Source organism: Nyctibius grandis, chromosome Z (genome assembly GCF_013368605.1).
Source record: "Nyctibius grandis isolate bNycGra1 chromosome Z, bNycGra1.pri, whole genome shotgun sequence".
NCBI classification, from domain to species: Eukaryota; Metazoa; Chordata; class Aves; order Nyctibiiformes; family Nyctibiidae; genus Nyctibius; species Nyctibius grandis.
In genome coordinates, this window is record NC_090695.1 from 95,198,069 (window position 1) to 95,216,845 (window position 18,777).

At 40.5% G+C, this 18,777-nt stretch overlaps 1 protein-coding gene across 1 annotated transcript in view; it reads right to left on the reverse strand.

The window, feature by feature from the left end:
- Positions 1-522: 522 nt before the first annotated feature.
- CARD11 (caspase recruitment domain family member 11) overlaps positions 523-18,777 on the reverse strand; it is a 46,117-nt gene continuing 27,862 nt past the window's right edge. Inside the window, exons 8-24 of the mRNA XM_068423405.1 lie at positions 18,170-18,367; positions 17,493-17,672; positions 16,394-16,448; positions 15,045-15,160; positions 13,816-13,919; positions 11,033-11,085; positions 10,094-10,226; positions 9,324-9,525; positions 8,346-8,472; positions 6,987-7,227; positions 6,490-6,586; positions 5,321-5,416; positions 4,239-4,371; positions 3,505-3,684; positions 2,229-2,353; positions 1,277-1,392; positions 523-727 (exon numbers count right to left, since the gene is read on the reverse strand). Coding sequence (XP_068279506.1) covers positions 523-727; positions 1,277-1,392; positions 2,229-2,353; positions 3,505-3,684; positions 4,239-4,371; positions 5,321-5,416; positions 6,490-6,586; positions 6,987-7,227; positions 8,346-8,472; positions 9,324-9,525; positions 10,094-10,226; positions 11,033-11,085; positions 13,816-13,919; positions 15,045-15,160; positions 16,394-16,448; positions 17,493-17,672; positions 18,170-18,367 — 2,361 coding nt within the window. The remainder of the gene's footprint in view (positions 728-1,276; positions 1,393-2,228; positions 2,354-3,504; positions 3,685-4,238; positions 4,372-5,320; positions 5,417-6,489; positions 6,587-6,986; positions 7,228-8,345; positions 8,473-9,323; positions 9,526-10,093; positions 10,227-11,032; positions 11,086-13,815; positions 13,920-15,044; positions 15,161-16,393; positions 16,449-17,492; positions 17,673-18,169; positions 18,368-18,777) is intronic.

Sequence of the window (18,777 nt, forward strand, 5' to 3'; positions counted from 1 at the left end):
GGCCATCAGCGGTAGTGTTTCTCTTGCTACCAACCAGCCTTTAGCCTCCTTAATTGAGTACGTTCAGAATCTCACCTCAGGGTTTGTGTGGGGCACATCTCAATTCCATATCCTTTAGCCCATTTCTCATGCTTTATTGCATTTATCTGGTCTCATCGAAAGTTTTCAATGAGCCAAGTGAGATCCATGTTTTCAACATATAAATTACCCCGAGCTCCCTCTCAAGATCTTTGTCCTTCTCACGTGTTAAACAGCTCCTGTCCCTTACAAGATGCTGGTGCATCAGAAGTTGTGGTGGTGGCTGTGGTCTGACCCACATCTTAGATCCCCAGCATCTGAGATATTGGCTATTCAACACATCTCCAGTTCCATTCCATACATGCATTCTGCCAGCAGGAAGTCTCCAGCCATCAAGGGTGAAACAGGAGTGAGCGCTGGGCACCTAATCAGAGAATTCTGCGAGCCCCTGCTCCACCTGGGTATGTCCTTTTGTCACCAGAGTTCCATTTTACTTGATGTTTTTTATAGCTGATCTTCATCTATCCAGATGGTTTTACGCTGCTCTTCTCCGATCCTGTCTTTTATTGTTCGGATAAGGTCTTCAATACTGCTCCATGCATCTGCCTCTACAGAGGCATAAAGACATGGCAGTGCTTCCAGTTCTTTCTCCTTCAGACGGCACATACGTAAAAACTCATCTTCAGTCTCCGGCTTTGGCAATAGTTTCCTGTATCAAATGAGCAGACCAAAAGTAAGTGTCTTACATTTTAAGTTAATCCTGTAGTCTCAGCTGTCCCATCAAGAATTTATTTTCTACTGACTATGTACAAGCAATAAAAGCAGTGGAGAATACAGCTACTCCAGTCTATCCTCCCCTTACCTCTATGCTGCCCCCAAGGAAAAATATTTGCTATGGGAAAACAATTTAAGAGAATTGAATGCAGGGAGAGTGCAAGTGTTTACGGCCTTCCCTCTTCCAGCTAGCATTACCTTAAGAAAGGCTGTGGGAGTGCTGAGGATGGAGAAAACCACATATTCTTCAGTCTCATCCTCCCACAATGCTCATTGCATCAGTGACAGTGAAAGAGAGCTAGATTTGGGGAATTCCTGGTTTTAAGATTTCAGGGAGGAGTCATGAGAGGAAATAGTGCACACAGAAGCACCAGATGAAGAGAGAAGAGGTTCTTTATTCCTCTCAGTGAGAATATTATTGGACTCAAGAATTATTCACTGAATAAGACAGAATATCAAATATGCAAAAGGTTTGATATGTTACCTGAACCTCTTGATGTTTTTCTCTGAGACTCTGATAAAGAGAACAATAGGATATATCTTGGCTTTGATTAAATCCTTTGTGCAGCTTATGCCAGCCTCCAGGAGACAATGCTTGTTCTAAAAACAAAGTCATAACAGTGTCACAAAGGAACATTCACTGCTGTGGAATCTCGAGATAAAAGTATCCATACCTTATGGGGTCAGCTGAAAAGCTCTCCATTTATCATTGTACTGATTTAAAACCTTTTAATCAAATATACATTTAAAGTCCAGACTCCTCCTACTGGTTTAAAACTAGTCAGTCAAATAACAGCTGAGCTTAATAGCTTTCTGGAAAGGTTTAAAATAGAAATGGATTGATCTAAAGATGAAGAGTATGATAAAATACCAGTTTTACATATATACACAAAGACACATACTTGCTCTTTGTTCAGAGAGAACATCTACTGCAACTCTTTGTGAGAGAAAAAAACAACACTTTAATTCTCCTTTTTTCCATGCTGTGCATCAAATCTACCCTACTTGATATGAGATCTCTGTCTTTGACATTGTTATCTTTGTACTGTACACCCCCGTGTCTGTGTTTCAGTCTATCCTTTCTTTTGTCTAGATCCGTGTATCCCTTACTCTTTCACACATTCATATATACTTATAATATGAAAAGGAACTGAATAAGGGATGGAGCATAGAAAATGAAAGGATATTTTGCTGCATCAATGTGGGTCATCACAGGGAACGAGCAAGAATATAAAAGGATATGGCTGAAGATGAAAAAGAAAAGGAAAAGCAAGAGCACAAATAAAAGCCATTTGGGAGAATAAATCTAAATCTGAGATTGAAGGTGAACAAGTGAAAGAACATGCAACTGTAAATTAGTTGTATTCAGGAAGAAACATACATTGCAGACAGATTCACAGACAGCCTATCGAAGGGATACAGGGTACTCTAAGCACCTTGGCAGCGACAGCCTCAATATTGGCAGGTACAATACATTCATATGTGTTCAGATTCTTTTCTCTGCTGAAGATGATAGTCTCCGTTCTTTGTTTCCTTAAGAACTCTTCCTTTGTTACAATATCTGGAAAGAAATGAGGATGAGGACAAAATCAGGATTACAACAACAGAACACCTAGAAAACTATCCAACAGTACTTCACATAGGATGTAAGGATGGTTCAGGGAAAGACGACGAGCAATGAATTGTCTTAACAGCTGCCTGATTTCTTCCATTGAATTCAATTAAAGCTTAATCTGGTCACAGCTGAGCATCTCAGCTATATCCTGCACTGATGAGTCCTTGGGCAATTACTACAACACTATGAAGGCATTAAATTAAAACAGTAAATACAATTCCAGTACCTAATGTTACATAGTAACATTTCAGGGCTGGAGGATGCTGAGAAGTGCTAAAAAAAGGAGGTCTTTTCAGTATAGGCTCCTAAACCAAGGATTTAGTGTTCCAACATTTGTGTTTAAAGTTTCAAAAAATTTGGCTTAGGTTGCAATGTGTGGTACTGGCCCCCTTGTGAATTGCAGCTCTACATCAAAGCTTTTGTTTTATGTTGCAAGACAGGGGATATTTATTATAATACTTAACTTTTCAGTTTCTCTGGATAACTGTAAGACTGCATATTATGTGGTGGGTATTCAATATTAGTGTAAAAATGAAACATCAGCTGCGTTTAATGCTGTGTTGTATACAATCCTGCCCTACAGCGATCACAGTACTGCATATTGCTTTGATAGTAAATACTTAGCATGGAAGAAAATCAGTCTTACGAGTAGATCAAATGCACAATCTTCACAGCCTTGGACGAGATAGAAACCTAAAGTCGCTCTAGGGTAGATATTCCTCATAATAGCAAATACTAGAAACAAATTAATCAAAATTTCACATTGCCTAGATACGCAGTATGCAAACAGTATGCAAACAGAAAGAGCACTCACAGCATTTCAGTCTCCGAGGGGCATCCTAGCAACCACACAGCATACACATGGATAATATTCATAGACACACAATCTCATAACCATGTGCACTGTCTGTCTCAAAAACATTCAAATATCTCAGATATTCTCAAAAAGCAGGATTTATAGCTACGCATAACTCTGATGTGACTTGAAGTATCTCAAGCAACTATCACATGTGCACGCCCCTACGTGCGTGTGCATATATTTGTTCATATTTCCAACACTGAGGGTTAACAGTCATGGTCCTCTTTCATCCCATTACCTGGCTTGCATATGTTGAATTCCAGGGCACCTCCAGAGTTGAGAAGCTTCTGTACCAAGGTCTTGGCAAGCATGGTGGGAGTGAAAAGTACGGGGCGCCTGCGCTCACAGTGGATTGGTCTCACCAAGCTATAAGGGATCAGACTGAGCCTCTTATTGATTTCACTTTCAGAATCCAAATCTGAGTAAAGAACAAGACATTTATCCTCTGGTTTCCTCTCCATCGATATTTGGAGAAAAAGGAGGAGAAACACATGAACCACAAATGACATGGTTAGACATACTGGTACTCCTTTCTCTTTTGCCAGGGTTCTCTTTACTATATATCCAGTAGTATGATGTCCAATCTAATACTAAATAATTCAAGTGCCTTTTGCTTTCAAAAGATTATTTCATAGTTTAACAGGACACTTACTTGGAGAATCTTTCTGCTTATTAGCTTGAATTACTTTGAGTTAAATGGTTTTGGACAAAGAGCAAGAAAGCACCTAGGTAGAACTGCCAACCAAACAAGAAGTTTGCGTCCTAAACTTGCTCATGAAGGCTTAGTGCTCCAAGCACTTTTAGCAAAATCAGTGTTTTGTTCACAAATGCTGTCGAATTTTTGCACAGAGTGGACCATAGATGCCAGTAATAGGAAAGACCTATGACATTTTTTCACAGCCATGCTGTTATGTAGATAGCTTTTATATCAGTGCCATGTGTGTAAAAGCTATTACTATTTTATATCCATACCTTCCAGTTTATCAGGCAATGGCTTCTTTGCTTCAGATGAGGTCCGTGCCAGACCAGAGGGCCAGCCAGTGACGATACGGACTCGCTCGTTGCTATTCATACGCTTGTATTTATTTTCAGACCTACTGACAAACTGAAAAGGTGAACAAAGAGATTTGACCCTCTTTTCTTACATTCTTTATTCTCCCATGTATTCATGAGCCCACACTTGTTATCTACGAGATCTGAATTACCTATGTCTATCAAAGACAAGACTCCATGGATCTGTTGACTGAATTCTAAGACTCTTTAAATATCATAGATCTGATTCAGAGCCTTTGTTAATCCCCTTTGGGATTTCTTATTTTGTTCTCTGCTCTTAAGCAGCATGTTCTTTTTCTTCACAGAGCTCCTGCTATCACTAGTACAAGCACTGATGTGTTCACAGCAGAATAACGAATGCACTCTGAGTATTTGCACAAATGTATCACAGGTTATACCCAAAACTGACTCTTCTTTGCTGTACCACAGAGACTTAAAACCTCCCAAATGGTACATTTTTACACTGAGAAATAGGCTTCATGCTTTCATGCCCCATCCATCCATCTATTCCTCTATCCAAATATTAATTCTTCCTCCTGTGTATTTGCTAACGTTGACAACCATCTTCCTTCACAAGACTTTTTTGTCTTTCACCCACACAGTCTTTGTCACACTCAGAGTTACTGACCTACAATTAAAGGACTATTTTCTGATGGAACCTTATCTCACAGAGACTTGGGGATTTCGTTTAGCCCAATGGATTTGTCCTTATGGTTCAAGCACAACACATTTCAGCCTCTCATGGCAGACATGTTTGATTCATCAAGCTACTTCAGTAGTGGGAGGCACACACTTAAAAATAAACACCCCACGTCACAAGAGCAGTTAGAAAACACAACCCATTCATCTTTTTCATATATTAAATCTCTTCAATAGGAATAAATCCTGATACAACCTCTATACCTGAAGTGGGGTTTCTGGGGAAATTAGGATAGCCTGAGAATATCTGAGGTTCAGATCCACTATTTCAGACGCTGCATTGAGGATTTGAACTTTATTACCTGTAATATTTGGCCCAAAAGAAAGCTTGCTCTGGATAGGCGAGGGCTGGTTTTGGGGTCGTTCTGTGGGGCAGGCTCCTCTGGCTGCAAAGTATTCTAGTAAAAAATAACACAGGAATTTTTCTTTCTCTCCCTCTTTTTTCTTTTCTTTCCTTTTTTTTTTTTTTTTTAAACCACAGCATTACAGAAACAGAACAAACAAAAGTAGGTATTTTATATTTCCAATAAAGGGGATAGTGATTGATTCATATCTATCCCCAATAAAATGTTCTAAGCAAACTGTAGACATAGAATGGCCTATGCTCACCATTTCTGTTACTGCTCTTCCACATTCCCTTCTTCACAGGAGATTGCTCTCCACAGCTTATGAAAGAGGTAATTTCTGCACCAAGAAATAGCATGCAAAGCTTTTGCTTTCACTAGCATCTCTGCCAGTGATCTCTGTCCCTTTGATCAGTGGGGACTGGAGTACAGAAGGAATGCATGACACAACCTTGATGGAAATAAAATACCAGCACTGGCTACAGTGTCTTTGCAAATGTTGGAAGCATATATGTCTCCCAAGCTCTAAAAATAACTTCTGGTAACTAATACACCAGGAAGTTAGTTTGTGAAAGTTATGTGAAGATGGAATTCTTGGGTCTAAAGAAAGAAAAATCAAATTACTTTCACTGAGGGAAAAGGAGAAATCAGCAGGGCTGTTGTGTGTGAAGACCTGATAATCCCACTTCTCTCCATAGCATGTAGGTTGGAAGAGACTGGTCTTTCTAATGTGGAACAATGATAGTGCTGTGGATTAGATGCTTGTTCACAGTAGGAGAGAAATAGTTCTGATTATTAACTCCAAGGACACAGCTTCTTCCTCATGTGGATAAGAAGATGCATTAGAGGCTTACAGGCAGAGAAGAATGAAAAGGATTAACTAAGACACAGAACAGATATTAGACTCTTAAAGTGTACTCCCTCATAGCTGGAAGGGTTAATAGTGTGCCAGAGCTAGGTCCATTGCCAGGGACAGCATTATTTAAAGGAAATATAAGGTGCCCGTTGCCTGGGACTATCAAAACCTACATAGAGTGTAAACAGGACTTTCTGTAAAACTAACATAATGAACAACAAGCAGCGGTGGAGTAACAGGTGTTAAAAAGACCTTGTTTGTAGATACTTACCCGGAGTGCCCGAAGGGTATTATGTGAACTTTCTGTCTCATCTCTGCTTCCTCTGTGCATCAGCCGCTGCAGCTTCACCAAAAGAAGTTGTTGGGCTCTGAAAGAAAGGATGGAATCACATGGGTCAAGATATCTTTGAAAAGCTGGACTGCAATGGGTCTCTGCCTACAGAAAAGATTAAATAGAAATAGCAGCGAGGACTGACTGAACAACACAGGAAATGCAGGAACAAAATAATGAGCAGGACTGCAGTGCAGTTAAGGATTAAAGAATCTCCATGTCATATTTTCCTATGATAGTTTTTGAGAAACCCACATTATTCTTTCAGGTAACATCTGGAGTCTCCTTTCTAGAGCTTTATAGCTCATATTACAGTTTAACATCGCCAGGCCTTATCTCAAAAATTAAGACATATACCTCTTTTCTTACATCAGTTATTAATTTCCCTGTTCACAGAACCACTGCTCTCAGTCGTGGTCACTCGGCATTACCCTCACCTGCTGTAGCTGGGAATGGTCCCCATTTCCAGGTCCCTGTCGGTGAACGGATCAACTCTGGCACACAGCCACTCACACCTCCCCTGGTACATGGTGTCCAGAATATGAACAATCTCATCACATTTCACTGACAGGGAACAGCAGTCCAGCTGGCTGGAGATGTTCAGATTCAAGCGGATATGAAATGAGTCTCCCGATGTGATCAGCCCTTCTTCCAGCTCTGACAGCAGTTTCCGGTAACCTACAGCAGCGAAGGAAGGGGTGAAGCAAGATTGCAACTGGTCAGACCTCAGTATTGCTGCATTCCTGGGCATCCTCTGGGAGAAGCATGCAGCACAAACTTCTGAGGCTCCTCCGAGAGAGGGTTTATAGTTCCAGAGTGCTAGTTACACTAGTTACAACAAGGTTATGGGCCTGCACCTTAAAGACACTAATGGGGCATTGATTCAGAAACAGCTCATGCTGCTGGTATCAGAATCCGTGAGAATATTCTCATTATAATGATACTTTTAGGTAACTCCATTTTCAGTACTCCACACATCACCTGCGAAACAGAGAACTCAGCAAAGATGCAGACACAGCTATACCTCTATCCTGTAAGTACAGCTTGAGTTCTGCCACCAATTTTAATGACAAGCTATTCCCTTTATTATTAGCTCTAATTGGCACTACCACAATCTATAACATGCTTTATCTGCAGTTAAGTGGTGCTCAAAAAAAAATTGCAATAGTCTTTCCTACCTTTGAAAACATCAAAGAAAATCAAAGGCATCACTTCCTGTGTGATCTATGCAGCTGAAATTCTCTAACCAGCATAAAAAGAAAAAAAACCTGTGAATTTATATACACCAGTAAAAAATGGATTTTGGAATGTAATTTTTGATCCATAACCTGAAATTATCATTACAGGCCATGAACACTAAAATCAAATTCTGTTCACCACACATAAACTCCAGCTGTTAAAGATAAGATAAAGCCACAAAGGTAATAAACAGGGCGACTCCATCAGGTAAATGCTAAATTGACTTCAGCTGGATAAAGATGATTCAGCTCACCACATTGTATTACAGAGAACTGTACATAAAAATAAGCTTGAATGTGTTTTGTGAGTCATGTTGTTATTGGCCCACCATGTAAATACTTCAGAGTCCTGTAGTGACAAGCATATGGGCTTTTTTTTGTTTTCAGTCACAAAGCTAAAAGCTGGAGCAGTTACACAGAGTAGCTATAATTAACACCAGTGGGCATGCTTCAGATTTATACCAATACAAAGGATATTCTGGTTCTGTCATTCTCATCCAGACAAGTTAGTATAATAGACCTGGGACTATCTGAGATGAGAAATACTTTTGGTCTTACCTTCGTGATTTGATTTGTACTGGAGTGTTACTGGACCACTGCATCTCTGAATTGTCCAGTGAACTTCTTCTTTTGTGCAAGTATCCAAGGGAACACTTTGATTTTCCCCTTTGATGCAGCCCTCCAACTAGATATGAAAGAAATATTAATCTCCAGTGTGGGTACAATCTCTGAGTCAATTATACCATTTTTTTTAAGCGGCATAATCTTTTTCTGATTAAACAATGCAGATACTTTGCTATCAGGATGCAGATTACGCTCTAATTATTTTATTTCTTTTCTCTCAAATTAGGAATGCTAGCAGTCAACAGAACTGCAGCTCTTGACAATCCCACACTTCCCAGTAGTAAGTAGTGCAGGAATGTAAGTTGGAGGGTTTTTTTGCCCTTGGAGGCATTTTAATAGGAAAATGGTTTGGGAACATTGGCAACAGAGAGAAAACTAAACAAAGAGCACTTAGCAGCACTGTTGAACTCCTGCTTATGTGATGCCAGGGACAGCTACGCAGCTGTGCAGCCCTTCTTCCCATTCATATTGCAGCTGTATCCATTTCTGTTCAGAACATGTCCAGTCCCAAGATAGGCCACTCTAAAGAGCAGTTTTGGAGTCATCATGCTAAGCTAAGTAGCATGAACTCCCTTTCTGGCAGGAAAGTGCTAGGAAGTTGAGAGCAAATCGCATTCTAGTCTTTTCAAAGGGGCTGTACTGTACAATACAGCATTAGAGAAAGCATCAGCTGCTCTAATCTCTTCCATACAGAGCTACTGTGAAGTGCAAATTGTGTGTGTGTGTGTTAGATGACTGTAAATACTATTCTCCCATATTTTCATAGTCAATAGCAGATTTTCTGCTGCATGAGTCTCATGCTTTGTCATTAATACAAGATGAGAAAAGAAACAAAAGAAAGTATTGTGGTGAGTGTGCATGCATGTAGGTGGACAGACATCCAATACTGTTTGCCGATTATGTTATGCTCACCAGAAGGATTTGGTGTCCCTCCCGAAGGCCTGCTTTCTCTGCAAGTGATCCTGTCTTGACAGAGCTAATAAAGCTCCCTTTAGCATTACCCCCAACCAGAGTGATTTCTGAATTGAGACTGTCTCCATTTAGTGTTACACGCTGGATAGTATGGCAGGAGCTTCTAATGCGACCAACAGATGTGACAGAGGGACGAAAAGGTCTGTGTTCATGAAAGGAAGTAACAGTTAGTTATCTCAGCTTTTAGCTACCACTCCAGAGTTAAATGCATGCATAATAAATGAGAGACATATAAATAAACTTGTAGTGTTATCAAGCACTAGGATCTAAGGACTTTAAAAGAGATCTTTCTCATTGCTGCATAACTTCTGGAGAAGAGTATCTGGATAGCTTCAAGTGCTCTGACATGACTAAATAACTCAGGTGTATAATAGTACCTCACCTAGCAACCTGTGGCAGCAAGATAACAAGATGCTGAGGATAAATTTAAGCCTCTAGAACATTTTCTCTGCCTTCAAGTTTTTGAAATTTTAGGATGGCCTTCATTGGTTTACAGGATATGAAAGGGCTCCAAAATAACATGTTATACTGCTGCCGACATAAATAAGTAAAGACTTAGCACAGTATCATATTTGTGTCAAATAACAACTTGTGACATCATATTCCTGCCATTATATCTTCAGCAACTAATAGATAAATGGAGGAGCTCTACCATAGTAGCTTTTCCCCTCAGTCTCTGTCTAAGGTAGGTAAAGTGGCATCTCAAATACCTTTCCAGAGAGAACTTTCTAAATATGGAGTTGACGTGCTCAAGCTCATAGGCATCCAGGCCTTCTGACTGATGAGAAGAAGAGGAAGAGTGCACCGAAGGAGCCCCATGTGACTGCCTGTCATGACTGTCATCTGAAAAGAGTAACAAAAATGAAAATGAGTCCTAGATAGAGTGACAAAGATGGAAAAGAAGAAAATGAATGTTTGATCGCAGCCAAAGCTGAAGGATGAAATTCCTGAGGCAGAGGCATGATTCATGTCCACAGGCCATGGCAAGGAATGCCAGTCTTGCTTACCAGACCTACCTGATCACTCTCACAGAACAGCAAGTTGGAGGGGACCTCTGGAGACTGTCTAGTCAAACCTCCTGCTCAGAGCAGGGACAGCTAGAGGAGACTGCTCAGGACTTGTCCAGTTGGGTTTTGAATAGCTTCAAGGATGGAGACTAGTCAGCCTCTCTGGACAACCCTGTTCCAGTGTTTGACCACCCTCACAGTTAAAAAGCTTTTTTTTTTTTTTCTGTTTAAATGGTATTACTTGTTCTTTAGTTTGTGCCCATTGCCTCTTCTCCTTTCATTGGGTAGTACTGAGAAGAGTCTGCTCTGACTTCTTTACTCTTTCCCCTCTCAATTTCATGCTTTCGTCATTTTAAGGCTGGAGGTCGTCTTATTAACCTGCAAACCTCATCCAAGCACCCTCAATCTATTCACTCAGTCTAGTCCTTCTCCCCCTTAGTTCTTCAGGAGCAACTGCTTTCTTATTCTTGCCACTAGTTGACTCTTTGTTTTCTTGTTGTGATGAACTGACTTGATTTTTTCTCAGATTATGTGTCCCATCTTATTTAGACCCGGATTTGATTATTTGAGAGTACCTGTAGCTGGTGAGCTAATCACATAGATCTCATACTTAAACTATATACATGATATCCTCTTGCTTACCATCTAGCTCCAAAGCATCATATCCAAAGCTGTCATTGTCCTCTTCAACCAGGCTGGAATCAAAAACAAAGCATGAGATAATGGAAGAGAGAGAGTTCTGTTCACTTTGGAAGAGAGAAAGCTGTTCATGTTCCAGCTTTCAGCAGATTTCATTAAGTTCTGAAGGAGAAGATTTTTCTGTGAAAAAGAAAGATGTTCGAGGTGTTTCATCAGGCAATGGTGCAGCTGTGAAAAAATAAGCAAGTAATGTACTTGTGGGCCCAGGGAAGATGCAGGAAGATGGCAGGAAGACAATATGTGTGAGCCAACATGGGAAGCATGTGAAGCAGCAAGAAGGTTCAGAAGGAAGAATTGCTAACAGCAGTGAGGGAATGAAGATTTTGCTGAAGACAAAGGGAAGCTGCTGACTGATCATCTCATATGTGTGACTTACACCACAACTGCTTCAGCACTGAGATAAATGATTGCGTAATGTCTGCTGTATATATACTGCAGCATGTTTTTTTTCCATGATAGATCAAAAATGTCAGAAGCTCACTGATGGACAGAGTGAATGCAAGGGAAGTGACTGAGGTGCAGCAGTAAAGGAGTAATTTACCTGCTTGATTTAAAATACTCGAAGCATTTTATAACAGCTTAATGGTACTTCGCATGGTTACTCAGATACCTACAGTAACAGAATGGCAAGGCGTACCAAGCTTTTGCACAGAAACTCGTATGCCACAGCTCTGGTCGCAGTCCAGCTTCCACTGACACAACCTTTCCTGTTAAGGGTGACTAGATTGGTTGGCCTTAAAAACAAACAGTTAAAACTCACCAAAATTTTGCTCTTAAAGGCATATTGGGGGTGGCCAGCCAAGTGAATGATCTGTCTGCTTCACTAGAAGGACTCATTAAAGCCTGTCCTTTGGTCGCAAAGCTGTTTAAATAACAGCTTGTTGTTTTTTCCATTCAGAATGATTTGTAGGTTTCCTGTGGAGCTGATATTCCTCATATTTGGCCTCAGGTGAAGGGCAAATTTTTGCAGCCAGTCTAGGGACAATCAGCTATTTTTACATCATGAATAAGCAGGGAAATAATACACCTTTTCCAGCGTATTAAATTACGATCTCACTTTTTTTTCCACACAAACCAAGATCAGATGAACTGTGAAACCTGCAACTTGGCACCCAAATCGCAATTATTTTGTATTACGTTCACAAACAAGTTAAAAAACCTTATCAGGCTAATTATAAATTTATAAACTACAGTGAACTTTTGGGCATGCTCTTGAGTTACTTGATGTTAGTGATTATTAGCTCAAAAAAGTAAGGCCACATTCAGACCTTGCTCCAGGGTACCTTTTCCTTCCACATGGCAGTGGGAAAGAGTATCTAATATGAAGAAAATTTTCAGATTTCAATACAGCTCAGTCTACCAATGCCTTAACATATGGAACAGGATACAGTCAGAGCTTTAATGAAGTAAGTCCACAAGATGAATAATATCCACGTAATCTTTACCGATTTCTGTACTATACTGCAAATATTTAAATGTTCAAGCATGCCAAAGGCTTTTCAAGTTAAACACCTGAAACGTGAAACATTCAAATCATTAACAAAACAACCCTTTTTCTTCACCTTGAATTAATGCAACACACTTTAAAAAGGGGCTTTGAGGACAATATAGGAGAACCTAAGGAAGACTAGAATAAACTCTGCCTAGAAAATTATGTGGGAGAACTAGCTGAGGATGCCCTCAATGGAAAGCTCTCTTGCAAAGCTTTATACAGAGAAAGAGAGGCAAAAGTGGCAGTCTGCCAGAGATGAGTTTGTTTTGAAAAGCATTAAAAATCTAAATAAAGTTCTAATAAGGATTAGATCTAAAAAATAGATCTAATAAAGATCCAAACTCTCCACATGTATTGCTTTCTTCTAAACTGGTTTGCTTGGGCTTTGTTCTTTTCTCCTTCTGCTTGGGACGTTTAGGGAATGTATTTGTATCTCCTGATATTTCTGATACAAACACTGATGCTATTGACACCAACACCAAAACAGTATGTCCAAGTATTACATTGCTATAAACCTTTTAGAAAAGGGGCCGGTGCCATTTAGGGGACTGTGAGGCAGGCAAGGTCTCTCTCCTTCCTGCCACTAACTTCCCATTCCCCACCTGATCCGATTTCACTGGCAGGGGAAGTCCGCAGGGCCGTGACCCGACAGAAGTGGAGGCTGCAGCAGAAGGTGAAGCAGCGGGCAATGCATCCCTCTCCCCTCATTGCTATGCTGAGATACAGAGCCCTGAGCCCGACAAAAACCACCTCCCTCCTCCACTTCTCCCCCCCAATTCCTCACAGACGTTCAAGCATCTCTGCTCTATTTTGGCAGCTTACAGAGGAGAAGGAGGGGCTTTGAGAGAAGGGGAAAGGACAGGGACACAGACATGGGCAGCATGGAGCTGAGAAGCAAAAAGTGAAGCCATATCAGTCTGCAAAGGTAGAGCACATTCTCCAATAGCATTGCTGCCCAGCCATTTCGGTACTGCCTCTTATTATGTACATTAAAAAAAGTCAGTGCTGCAGTGGTATCACTGTGTCATTCATCCCAGCTGAACTATCAGAGACTCCTGAGTGTTTTGGACAAAATTAGGGATGAAGGACTGCAGCCCTGAGAAGTTTAGAAAGTCACTTCTGCTGCCTAATAGAAACTCTCCAACTAGAGACAGACACAAGGACATCTAAGGCCCTTTTTGCCTCCTCCTTGGACAACAGGTTCTGGCCATATTTCACCAGCGTGGCTACCTACCTGCAATGAGGGGCATCCTCTTTGCAACGTCGGACTATTGAATCATTTCCTGGAGGCTCAGGAGTGGTAGACATGATACTGTCATTGCGATTTCTCAGGGTTTGCTTTTAAAAAAAAAAAAAAGCGACAGCAAGGTTATATGTCTTAAGTGTGCTATCATTGCCAACTTACAGAGGCATTAGCCTGCTAGCTTGCCAGTGGTACTCTGCACTGTGAAGTTCACACAACAGTAAGAAAAATTGATTCTGGAAGTGCAGAATGCTACATACAAGAGCATTCATATTCATATATTCCAGTATTTTAGCAATATGCACAGCTTGTGTGCTGGCACAGTATCTTTTTCTGTGACCACGACTGGCTGATTTACCAGACAATTTTAACTTTACCCTTGATGTGTGGCTTATCTGTTGCACAGCTGACGTATAGGAGGAAGAGGATGAAAAGTGGAATGTATGTGTACTTATAAATAGTAGGAATAAGGAAGAAAAATACAGATCTCCATACATTAAATTATTAATCTAGTACACTGGAAACTAAACTCTGAATTGTACTAGAGAATATTCCTAACCCTGCTAAGCTTATTACGAGTGGCAGAGAGTACTTTCCTGGCTATTCTTGGGTATAATTTTAATTTCCTGGGGGCAGCATTTTTCACGGTGTTCTAGAAAGATGTTTTGTTCTTTGTTATTAACACTCTGCAAGAGCACTCTCTCTGTCTGCTTGTCCTGCTGTGTCAGTGCTCACATATGTATAATGGAATATCTACCTTGGGAGATTATGGGCATACAGCAAGCAGGGAAGAAATAGCTTGGCTATGGTATGCAGAAATTTCCAGCTGTGATCTGCACCCCTTTACTCACTCACTGTTACTTATAGACAGGAAAAGCATTAGAGAACTCAAAAAAACCCCTGAAAACTTGCTGAAATAAATTACAAAGCAGCTTTTAAAGAAAATCTCTTCCAGCAGTAAATGTTAAATGGCATAAGGAGACAGCAAGAGGTCATAAATACCTTTAAATAAACATAAACTAATTCTGTGATTTTGGAAAAGGCTAATAACATGGTCCTAACAAAATGCTGGTAAAAAGATTAAGGGAGCCTCTGACAAGGGCCGTGAATGTGATCACAGCTGGGATGCTAGTGAAGTGCTAATACAGGGTTGCGAAAGCTCTGAACCACATTAGGAGAGACAGTCATAGACAGGCAAGGGGCATCTGAAGGCTCCTTACAATTTTGCTGACTTCACAGCTGCTGATGGAGTTACTGATGGAAACAGAATTAGAGGAACTCGTGTCTGTGCGGCCATTGCTGGCATCAGCCCCATCTTCATCCTGTGCTCTGACTGCTGTGCACGCAGATGACAGAGAAAAATACAGACACCAGAGAAAGTTATGTCAGATCACTTTCAATACAGAGTCTTTCACTGATTTGCAACGCTTAGGTTATCTTTCCATTTCAGCTTATCTTCTTTCCCCCACCCTGTGCTGGACAGAGGCTCCAGGAAGCGCGCTGTGCCTGCAGCTCTGGCTCACTTTCCTTCCCCATCAGCTTCCTGACAAAGCACAGAAATGCACGCCACTCTGGACAGACTCTTGCCAACTTTTTCTTTCAACTCTGTCCTGTACGTTTTTATTAGATCTGTGAATACTATTTGAGAAATGAAAGAAGGATTGTTTTATTAATTTATGTTTTAACTTCAGCATTTGAACCTGGTAGGCTGCAATAAGGTTGGCTCACTGAATTATGTTTTTTTACAACTAAAAATTGAAGAAGCTTGAGATCCCTCAGCAGCCCCAGCTAGCACAGTGTGAATGTCTTTGTGGACTCCTTCCCTTCCTCAGCACCTCTAATATGTACTAATGTTGCACATTACCTGATACCAACTGTGCTGTTTAACATGCAATATCTTGCAGCAGGAACCGTGCTTCTCATCATATTTTGCACAACAGCGAGCATGCTGCTGCACATAACAAATAAAGGAAGTGCTGCCTAAGATGGTGTTTGGTTTGAGAACAGTGTTACATAAATAAGAGGAATTAGGAGTAGCTCAAACATGAGTATACAGCAACAAATTCAGTAACTTGGCAGCTGGCTGATGCGTGGGTCAACCCCCCTCCCCCCAACCTTTGCAATGCTTTAGATTTAAAATTAATTCCTTTTAGCTGAAGGACAAAGGAACTCATTAGACGATCACTAGATTATGGTCTTTTCAGCTTGAAGGATTTTTCCAATAGCAAAAAGAGAATAGTATAATGACCTTTAGTACAGGTGTTACACTGATTACTTTAAAATATTTGTAAACTAAAAGGAAAGTTGAGTAAACAGAAAATTAAATAAGCTATGGGATGCAATATTGTGTGTCTGTGGAGGTATCTTTGGATGGAGAGGACATTTGGGTAGAACACTTAACTACTTTAAATTATGACATTGTTCACTACGAGAGAAACTGTCTATTTTACTGACTTGGGCTTAGTTAAGAGTTTCCCTGGTTGGCATATTTGTTAAAACAACTTAAAGGAATTAAGTGAATGAGACAAAGCAACAGAAAAGGAACAAGGACATGGGTGCTCTTTCTGACCTTGAAACTCTGATGTTTTGTTCATGCTGACAGGGGATTTAGCTCTTGGATTTATCTAAAAGAAAGAGGACAAAAATAGCACAAATGCAGAATATTTGCCACACACTGTAAACCAGATATTTTCACCCCTTTTTTCGTTGTTATGCTACAATATATTTGCCCTCCTTTAAACAACAGGAGCCCAAATTTAGAAGATATTTAGGTATCTAAATGCCACTGCAGTGAACGAGAGTTAGCTACCTAACTACTTCTAAAATTCTGGCCAAAATGCACTGCAATTTCCAGATTCTGCTGAGGGAACAAAGAGACAAAAGGTGAAGTGTGTGCCTTGGGACTGGTTTCAGGCAGCTGTGAATACAACAGGCATCCTTTTGGAGTGTGCAATGTAAAAAATGCAGCTCTATTGCCATAAGTAATAACGACAGTCAGAGCTCAGAAAGGTTATGAAGGGCAGGGAGAATTCAAATGCAAATGAAAGGAAAGAGAAGCTCAAAATCCTGAATGTTAGATTGTATATTTTTTACAACCCATGAATATAGCATCAGAAAATAGCTGTATGAATGCAGCTAGTCGGGGAAATCATGGACCTAACTCATGTACCCTTTACTCTTAAGTGAGAGGAAATTGCCATAATTTAATTTTAAATTAGGCAGTTAATTTTGCTCTAGATTGTGTCCATTTCTTTCTATTATCTCTTACAGCTGATGTGAGCTTTTCCACCAATGTTTTCCACTTTCGTTTTCCATCTTCAGTTACTTGTGTGCTGGACTTTGGGCATTATGTCATTTTTTTTCACTACTGTTAAGGAGGCAAAGAATCAATTTATTGACAATGCTCCAAGAATGTGAATGAAGAGCAGAAGCGAGGAGAATACACAAAATGGGGAGAAGGGGCAGGAAATGGCCTATGAAGCCTGATCATATCTGTTCCTTAAGATGCAAATCACCACAGGGCAAAAACTGACAGCTCACTATCATATAGAAATCTGTTCTTATCTTTACGGCACAGCACTTTCAGAGGCATGACCGCAACACGTATTATGTCTCTTCATTCTGATATTCCCTGCACTGTATCATTCCAGCCTCATATTAAGACACACCTGGATTCCCTTTAGATTCACTCTTCTCTTGAGTCGAGCTTGATCAGGCAAGAAGAATTTATTGTCTTCTGGAGACTCTTCAGAAGTGGAGGAGTCATCTGCTTCTTGACCATTGGCTTTTGGGCTAGGAGTCCCAAAGGTCTGGGAGATAATGGTGATGGGCAGATTCCGTGGTAAACTCTAAAGATCACAGGGAAACACTTTACTTCTGAGACCAATTTGGTACAACTCCTCATGACTTCCCTTTAGAGTAATCTGATTGAACTTTCTGTGACTCCAGTGCTTCAGAAGCTCATACAGAATGTGGCTCCAGACCCAAATCAGTAATTTGGGTTGACATTTGTGGGGATTTCTGTTCACTGGGGCACGTTGCTCAAAAGTATTTGTAGCGTCTACCCCAGTGTAGAAATTAATTGTCTTTCTGCATTGCATTTCTTTCCCTTCCATTTAAAATCAAGTTGTGGAATGCCAGCCTTTGAGAAGCTATGTGCTTGACACAGAAAACTTGAACTCCACTGTACTGAAGAACTCACAACACTGACATTCAGTAGAAGGAGGTTATTTTTTTCAGTTAATTCACAGAGGGAATTAAAAAAGTCCCCTCTCCCTTCCACACCAAAATGTTTTTAAAAGCAAGTCTTAAAAAAAGAACTCACGTCTGTCTTCCTCAGCCCTACCTGGTCATGAAAGTTATTGTCCTTAGAGAGCCGTCGGAGTTTGCACTCTAGGTTAACAATGCAAGCTTCTTTCCGAACCACCTCAATTCGGAGTTCATCATTTCTCTCCTCCAGCTCTCGAATCTGTTTTCTGTATTTATCTTTTTCAATCAGACAATGTGAATACTGTGTCTGAGCCTCATCACGTGAGCGGAATGCCTGCAGTGGAGAGAAGAAACCTCTTTTGCACCTGGGCACCACACACCTTCTCCTGCTGGTTTTGTTTGTAAGGTGTTTGGAACGGGGACTTCAGAACCGGTAACCATTCACCAGTTAACACGGCAGTTAGGACCAGGATGTGCCACAGTAGTACCATTAAAAATTATGATAATGAGGGTGGTTCATTTCCAGTTCCCTCTTGGTTGGTGGCAAAATGCTCCAGAGTGCAAACTGGATGACTTGACACCAATATAAAGCCTGAAGTAGCTGTTGTTAAGATCTTGGTCCTGCCTGCCAGATGCTACACTGTGGAAACAACCCAATATTATCCTATGTTTAATTACTGTAATGCAAATTCCAACAAGTAGCAATTTCTCGTAACTGTTTATTTTTTAATGGTATTTTGGGTC